Source organism: Lycium ferocissimum, chromosome 11 (assembly GCF_029784015.1).
Source record: "Lycium ferocissimum isolate CSIRO_LF1 chromosome 11, AGI_CSIRO_Lferr_CH_V1, whole genome shotgun sequence".
Taxonomy (NCBI): Eukaryota; Viridiplantae; Streptophyta; class Magnoliopsida; order Solanales; family Solanaceae; genus Lycium; species Lycium ferocissimum.
In genome coordinates this window covers 30,177,657-30,186,671 of record NC_081352.1, presented here as the reverse complement: position 1 = coordinate 30,186,671, position 9,015 = coordinate 30,177,657, and the positions used below count along the sequence as shown (strand labels likewise).

Here is a 9,015-nt window from a genome sequence, read left to right as displayed (position 1 = left end):
ATTAGTTATCTTTTGGACAAAACGAATTGCTCTATATTACATGTTAAATGAGCTTAATCAAATATCAAGAGGACGAAAGTCATGATTGTTGATATATAAGCGATTAAAAGACAAATTTCCTATTAAAATAGAAAGATTAAAACTAAAATATTACAAATGTAGGAGGATATTATGCTTTTCTAAACAGACTAATAAAAGAAAAGAATACCATACAAAATTTTACTTGAGGGTGTATGTTCTTTCTAACATTGTCCAGTAATGATAAGATTTTCACACAAGGGGTTGTTGAAGGGTAAAATACATATAAAGCTATTTTTCACCCCGTATCATTGAAAAATAATCATTATAATAAAGCTTTAACAGGACCGAAAAAAGATCAGTAAACGCTGTTTTTATGTTGTATAAACTTTAAAGGTGCATAATTCATTGATGTGAGGAATGGCAAATGGGCCACTAATTAGGCTTTGGGCCATCCATTTATATGCAGTCTCTGTTGAGTGTATACCATCCCAGCTAACAAATGTTGATGGATCATCACAAACATTTGCAGAGGAGTCGCCACATTGTGTAGAAATATCAACTTGGTATGGACCCTTTCCTCCACAACAAGCCACAATAGCACTTTTGAATCCTGCAAATTCATTTATAGAAATATCAACTTGAAATTCCCAATTATATGATCTCTTGAATCCACAAAAAAGATCATGAAACTGAAGTTCTCTACTTAGAAAATATGTTAATGAAAATGTTTCATTCCAACATCACAACATGTTAAGCTTTTAGATCAAACGATTCACACAAAATAAATAGTATGCGATACAAGCTGACACAGAGGCTTTAGACTTGAGCCTCACTACCACTCATTATTAAAAAATGGACCACAGTTAACAGGAAATTGCTGAAAAAGGACATCATAAGAGGTGATCTTGAATTTATAGCCCCACTCAACAATTGTTTGTTAAAAAAAATTTAAAAAAAATTGTTGTTGTCCATTGGACATAAGTTCTAATCGTAATGTGCGCATAAGTTAGTTTTGCCTATGAGGCAAAAGTTACAATATTTCAAGAAGTTACGGACAGTGAAGATAGTATAATTGTTGCCTATTGGTTAGGAGTTTCAGTTGCGATAACTTGCGGCCGATTGAGCAGGTTCATTGTATGAAATGTCACAAAATCTAGCCTCATAGGCAAAACAAATTTATGTCCACAACTTATCCCAATGAGGAATAGAGGTCATTTTCTACAATTTTGTTACGTGGGGCCAAATGGAGGTCATTCTTGCAAATCACTCTTAACTTAAATATATACACTGATGGTATGAAGATCTTTTATTCTATCAATATAGTTTGATTTGTAATAGCAAGTTAATTAGTTATCATTCTTGCAAGATTGTCAACTAATACTTACATAAAATTTACTTGTAAAATTTTACCTGATGATTGACATAATTGTGTAAATATCTTTTACACTATCAGTGATATGTCTAAAAGATATACATAGGTAAAAGATCGTGTTAAAAGTATAAAGAAATGAGCAACATTATCTATTCTACGGCATTTTAAACTTTTAGATGAAACGATTCAAACTAAGAACTGACTCACCATATTTTTGGGGAGAAAGGTAAAGTTGCATCAATGCATTGTAGTAATCTCCATAAATAATTGTGGCATGAGGATGAAGTTGTTGAAGACGATTGAGTTCAACTTGAAGCATCACATTATGGTACTCAGAAAACTCATTTAGCCAATTAATGCAACCAGTGTTTGGATCATAATAATCATTTTTATTAGTACTCATAAAACGATCCAAATAGGCTGGTAAACATCCTAATGGTAAATTTCCAGGAACTATAAGTGTTTCAGCTCCAAGTTCGATGACTTCCTGCATGGAAAAAAGGGTCAAATTTGCAAATCATCATGAGTACGGAAAAAGGGTCAAATTTGCACTTATTCTATCCGAAATTAAGATGTTGTGCACTCTATTAAACTTTTTTGTCTAATATTACTCTTACCGTTATAAAAAAGTCTCAATTTTGTCTTAGATCTCTATGGGGATAAAATTCACAAATAGCCACATCTTTCAAACTCTGTAATTGAAAATTAGTTACTTTCAAATCCACAAGTGAAACACTAAGATAACGTCCTTGAGTAAGTTAATTAATCAACGGTCCAACTGATCACCATGCCTATATATATATATATATATATATATATATATATATATATATACCGTCACTTTTGCAATTTAAGCTCCATAAAGTGACTGCTTTTCCAAAAAAATTATGGTCAAGAAATGGCCAGTTTGTGCTATTTCTACCCCTAACGGAGCTCAAGCCTGATGAGAGTAATTTTAATCCATAGTCAATTGAGAAGTACATTGGATGAAAATTAGGGAAATTTTGACACATGAAGTCCACCAATTTCACTCTGGAGCTCTGTTAATGGTAAGACAAATACATGACATTTTGCTAATGATAAAGGTATGAATGAGTAAAAAGGTAATAGAGAACAAAATTGAGCAATTTCGGATAATACAGAGACAAATTTGAACATTTTCCTATTGTTAAGGCAACTAATGAAACAAAAACTCATAATCTAGTGAATTTAGAAACTTACATTAATAATCTGGCCGATGTTATTAATAACTAGAGGTACCATTGATTGAACCATTTGTATGGGCATTCCACCTAATAAGGGAAAATTATAATCATTTCCTCCAATTTCTCCAAACAGAATAAGCGAACTTTTCAGAAAATCTTTGCATTCTGCACAAGAAAATGTTGAATTATTTAAAACACATTTTCACTCATAAGAAAGTTCTAAGAGAAAATAGAATTGTAAGAAAACAAACAAAATGATTAAATTTGTACATAACTTTATATTCTTGATAGCACAATATATTTATTTTTTAACAAATAAATGTAAAACTAGAGACTAGAACTAGTAACTAGTTTTGAGATGAGAGAATTGGGCCTATGACACATTCCTTAATCATATGATTGACTCAAGCCATTTTAAATATTTAAATTTATTGACTCAATCCATTTTAAATATTAAAGTTACCCACATCTAATCCACCTAATATTTATGTTTCTACTTTGTCCTTAATGAGATGCATTTCAAGACTTCACATAATCCACGCATACCCCGCTAGAAGGGTACTTTTTGGTACTTCGTGTATTTTAGGATTTTGTGTCAAAAGTGTTCTTTTATTCCTTATTGTGCTTGAGCAAATAGTGTCAAATAAGGTAACATAAGACAACGTGGACAACGAGCATAATAGCAAGTAAACATGAATCTGCATATGATATTTATGCTAAATCGTATCATTTTACCATAGTTAGGTGACTTAACAGTAACAATGCAATGAGGATCTAAACGAGTATCTGCAGACCTCTATCCCATGAGGATCGACTAGGGGCGGACGCATGTGCTAAGTTTTGGTGCTCGAGCACCCATTAACCATGGCGGATACTCTACGTAGACATATAGAAAATATTGAAGTTTTGGTATAAAATAATAAATAGCACCCATGAGGCAATAAAAGATCTTAATGCTTCGGTTAAAAGGTTGTAGGCTTTAGGTTAAGCCATCGAGTAGTCAATTTCAAATCCTACTCAAAGCAATATATTTTTTATTGATTTTAAGGAGAGCACCCAGAACCACTAAATCCTGAGTCCGCCACTGGGATCGACTATGTTTCAACTTATAGTAGAAGTGTACTCTCCTCTTCCTTCATTTGGCAAGCTTGTTGGCATACAGGTTGAACTATTATCATCTACTTGTGTTTTACTCAATCACGGTTATGTAAGAGAAGTCTGTGTGCAAACAATTATCGTTGTTAAACAAGAGAAGTCTATGTGCAAACATGCATCATGACCTATTAATTTCGTATAAGAGTTAATGATAAAAAACACATTTGAACTATCACTTTTTCACGAGTTTCACACCCTAACTATCGATTGTTACTTTTCCTATTTGAACTATCACCATTTATGTATTAAAAATAGACCTCAAAGTTGATTAGGCCAACTATCATTGCTCCTATTCCTACCTGAACTACTCAACTAGGTGTATTTTGATACATAGATGGTAATAGTTCAAGTAGGAAAAGGGAACAGTTGAGAGTTACGTTGGGGTGTGAAACTCACAAAAAATGATAATTATGTCATATATGTGCTTTTGACCATTATCTCTATGTATAATTATTGAATGTGAATAAATTATTATCCATCAACACTAACAAGAAAAAGAATTACCTGAGGATGATTGGCAAAGAGAGGACAACATTTCTTTGAACCATCTCAATTGAGTTCCTAAAGAGACATTAGTTTGAGGGTTGTAAATTCCAAGTTCTTCCAAAAGTGAGTGATTAAGAGCTGTGGCCCCAGCAACTGCAAAATTCACCCCTTCTCTAAAATTTCTGCTGCCAACATTTTTTCTACCAATGTAAGGGGGAACCAGTGGAAGCCCTAAACTCTCAGCTACAATAACAACACAATTATTAACTCAATTAAACAAGAAAATGAATAGAAAATAAAAATGTAGCATTACCATAGTGCACAAATATGAAAGACTTATAATTGAATAACTATAAATTAATAAATTCGGAAAAACATATATTTACTTGATATAACAGGTTATTTGCTTTATTTTAAATTATCGAATTAATTGTATTATAGACAATTACATGTTTTTGCAGGTTAATTCAGTGTGATGATTTAAACTAACCTTGTATTATTGGTTGTACAGAAATTAAACATAATCCCAAGCTCACCAAAGCAAAGTTGTAAGCGAAACTCTCTATCTCTTTTCCCCCTCTCTCTCTCCATTCATATAATCATTGAAATTACCAAGGCTCTAGTACTACAACAATATAATCCAGTGTAATTTCACAAATGAGGTTTGGAAAGAATAGGATATACTCAGACTTTACTTTTACTTTTGTGGGGATAGAGATGTTATTTTACGAAAGAACCGCTCAGCTCGAAAGGAAAGAAAATTAAAGAAAAGGTAAACTGTAGTGATAATTTTTTGTCGGTAACACAACCTTGTACTCCTTCCTAATCATTTTTTATGTGTCTTAGTTTTATTAAATAAGGAGTTTAAAAAATTGAGAGACTTTTGAAATCCTGTGGTCTTAAAGATGATACATAAAATGTTGGAATTAAAAAATTAATAAATATAGAAAGTGATATTCATATTTAAACAGACAAAAAGGAAAATTAAGAATTAAGACTGCATAAATCAGAAAAAGTAATTAACATGCCATCACAAATTATATTATACTTAAAATTTAAATTACTTTTAAACTGTATAACTTAAAGTCTTTACTGAATCACGTACCAAGAAAATCGATAACAAGGCGACCATCAGAACATCGCCCAGTTGGGCGATGAAAGAAAGTTTCTCCATAGGGTAACGATCCACACTGCACTATTTGCTGTTGTTTATAATTGGAATTTTCTGATAGATGAATTAAATTTCCAGTATCTGTAAGTGAATCTCCAAAACTGATAATAGATTTGAAGCACTTAGCTTCACAATTATTAGTTGAAGAGAACAAGAGGAGGAGAAAAACAATACAGGCAAATGTTGCATTAAGTGCAGCCATGATGAAGTACTACATTGTTATTTTGATACTTTTTGGTATATATAAACCACAGGTTTCTAACGGTGGAGAAAGAAACAACACATAATGTAAAAAATTAGTTTGAGAATTGACTTCTATTATCCCTCGGTACCAAAAAGATTGTTTTACTTTATTTATTAGTTTGTTTTAGTTTCCTTATTAGTTTGTCCAAAAAATTGACATATTTTTATATTTAGAAATAATTTAACTTTATGAGATAATTTACAGTCACACAAATATTTATGATTTATTTTGGACCACACATTTCAAAATCATCTTTTATTTCTTAAAACCATGCCAAGTCAAACTAAGATAATATTTTTTTCTTTTTTCATTAGGTGTTTTGATATTCGCTTTGATGTTTGACTAATTAAGCGCTAAATCCTACTTTGGGGGATGAAGTGTTCTTTATCAAAAGTCAATCTATTATTAAGAGTCGAACCCGAAACCTCTATTTAGGGATTGATGAATACTTACCACACCTCCATAGCTTCTCATCAATAAATTGGAAAATTTTAAGCTCCGTTTGCAACCTATTTGGTCCAGTACTTTCAGGCTCCGATAAAGAGGTAAAATGCTTCTTATGAGGAGGTTCTTCGTTCCCAAGAATCTGAATTTTGAGATTTTTGATTAAAGGTTGACAGATTTAATTAAAAGCGAAAGTAAAATTTGAATTTTATGAATTCAATGTTTACGTTCTAATCGTTGAACCAATTACATTTCAAAATATGGGTCAACAACCTAGTGAAATTCCACAGGTGGAGTCTCGTGAGGATAAAATGTGTCTTGCATCTTTACTCCTAACTTCAGAATATGCGATAGAGAGATTGTTTTAGATGATCCTTAACTTAAGACATTTCAAATTATGGGTCAAAGATTAATTTTCTTTTTTACTTTTAATAATTATATATATATATATATATATATATATATATATATATATATATATAAATTGAACTCATTACTTCTTCTTTTCGAACTCATTACTTATACGGTATGTTTATTGATTTTTTGTGACCCTTACGACATTTTTATTAAAGAATAAATAACTTTAATAAAAATTAAGTGATCATTCTTAAAATTGTCCCAAGATTCTAGGGAAGAAGATATAGGAAATAGGAAAAGAAGAAAAGTAACGTGAGTACTATCTAAACAGCTCATTACTTATTCTCTTATTTTACTACTTCTTCTGTTTCAAAATAAGTATCATTTTAATAAAAATCACGTCTATTAAGAAATCAATAATATAATACTTCCTCCGTTCCATAATAAGTGAGTTTTTAAGCTCATGCACACGCCTTAAGAAGATGCTCGCTCTTAGAAAATTAGGAGTGTTTTTACTAACTTACTCCTAATCAAGTTTTACTACTTTTTAGAAAAGAAAAAAAAGGTAGTTAGTGAATCTTGACCATTTAAATAAGGGTAATTTTGGAAGAATCTGCCTAAAGTCTTCTTGAAATCTTAAAGCACCGCTTCTTTTGAAAAGAATTGAAAAGCCTAAAAATCAGTTATTATGGAACACAGGGAGTATAAAGTTTAGCAAACCATCCATATGTCTTAAATATATTTTGAGAATTGAGCCATATTAAAAAGGACAACTTCTTTAATGTTGAGGGCATAGTTAAAAACAGAGGCGAATCTAGGATTTTTAGAACATGGGTTTAGCACTAAAAAAGAAAAAGAAAAATGTGTTAAGTGGGAACCCAAGGCCTCTGGTCGTTTGGTACGCGATATAAGGTATGATATCCCGGGATTAACTTTAGGATAAATTTTATACCTTGTTTGGTTGAAGGTATAAAATTTATCCAAAGTTAGTCTAGGATAACCCATCTTATCCCATTAAGGTTGGTATTATTTTATCCCACCTCCCAGGTGGGATTGTAATCCCAGGACTGTAATACCGGGATAACTTAGTCCGCGTACCAAACGCACCTAAGTAAATAACTCAACCTTTAACCAAGTGAACCATTTAGTCTTTTTGTAGCATGTGTTCCAGCAGGTAATAGTATATCAATTTTAAAAAATATATACATAAAATACCTAGTTTTACGGATAGAGCGTGTGTTCACGTGCCCCAAATTCTCTACCTAAATTCTCCCCTGGTTAAAAATACTTGCTAATTTTTTTTATCTTGAATTCCTAATGTGATAATCTTATTTTAATTATTCTTTTTTGTCTTCAAAGTGCCGACACTTATTTGAGATGGAGGGAGTATTATTTGTAAAATGCTAGAAGCACACACCTATCCGTCGACATGTTTGCTTTCTACCAAAGGTCAATTCTATCTTAGGAGGTTTTTTTTATTATTTTATTATTATTATTATTTTATTTTATTTTATATATATATATTAATAAGAGGCTAGAAGCACACAACTGTTCGTCGACATATTTGCTTTCTACCGAAAAAGGTCAATTCTATCTTAGGAGTATTTTTATTTTTTTATTAATAATAAGTGGCTAGAAGGTGACAGCTGTTCGTCGACATGTTTGCTTTCTACCAAAGGTCATTTCTGTTTTTTTTTGGCAATATACATCAAACCCCCCCCCCCCGAACTATCATGAAAAGTCGATATCACACCTAAATTATACGAACGACCTATTACACACCTAATATATGAAAAAAAGTGATATTTTTCTCCCCGAGAGCCGATGTGGCGCAATATTTTTTTTAAAAAAAAAAAGAGGCGCGTTTTAATTATATATTATTTATTTTTCCTATTTTTTAATTGTGAAATTCAATTTTTTTTAAACCCCCACCACACCCCTCATTTTCCCCACCCACCCCCTTCTCCTCCACCTTCCCACCAACCCCAAAGGGCAGTTCATGCAATTCTTCATTGTTGCCCATTGAAGGGCCGTCCGTGCAATTTCTTCACTGCCCGTTGAAGGGCCGTCCGTGCAATTTCTTCATCCCCACCCCTCACAACCCCCTATCATCATCTTAAACCCACCCCTACCACCAGAAGGAAAAATCCCCACACCACCACCACCCATTTGCAATTCACATTCACTCATTCCATGTAAATTTACTTGAATTAAATCTCTGTCCTACCAAATATGTGCTCTCTTTCAACGACAAAAGCAACTAAATTCCAAGCTAGTTGCAGTCAATGATATGAAATCTCAAACACCATTTGCTTACATTCTATTTAGATCCATTTTATGCCAATTTGTGAGGTTTTCCGGTGGTAGTGATGGTTTTAGGTGGTTTTTTGTGGTAATTTTCCAGTGGTTGACAAATGGAAACTGATTGAACAATAGTGTTGGGGTTTTTGGTGGTTAAGGTGGAGATGGTGAAGGGTATGTTAAATATCGAAGAAGATGGGTGGTGACGGGATGGCTTAAAGGTGGTTTGGGTGGAGATGGGTTGGTTTTGGGGTGAAGG

The 9,015-nt window shown here is 32.4% G+C and overlaps 1 protein-coding gene across 2 annotated transcripts; it reads right to left on the bottom strand.

Annotated features, from left to right (window-relative positions):
- Positions 1-326: 326 nt before the first annotated feature.
- On the bottom strand, positions 327-5,643 carry LOC132036504 (GDSL esterase/lipase At1g28610-like). Of its 2 annotated transcripts, none has more exons than XM_059426858.1 (5): positions 5,345-5,643; positions 4,258-4,482; positions 2,615-2,685; positions 1,601-1,880; positions 327-631 (listed from the first exon to the last, which is right to left on the bottom strand). In XM_059426858.1, the coding sequence occupies exons 1-5, from the start codon at positions 5,610-5,612 to the stop codon at positions 393-395; spliced, it is 1,083 nt and encodes a 360-aa protein (XP_059282841.1). In that variant the 5' UTR covers positions 5,613-5,643; the 3' UTR covers positions 327-392. The 2 variants fall into 2 exon arrangements, with proteins under 2 accessions (XP_059282841.1, XP_059282840.1); XM_059426857.1 differs by having other exon boundaries at positions 2,615-2,763; positions 5,345-5,642.
- Positions 5,644-9,015: the final 3,372 nt, after the last annotated feature.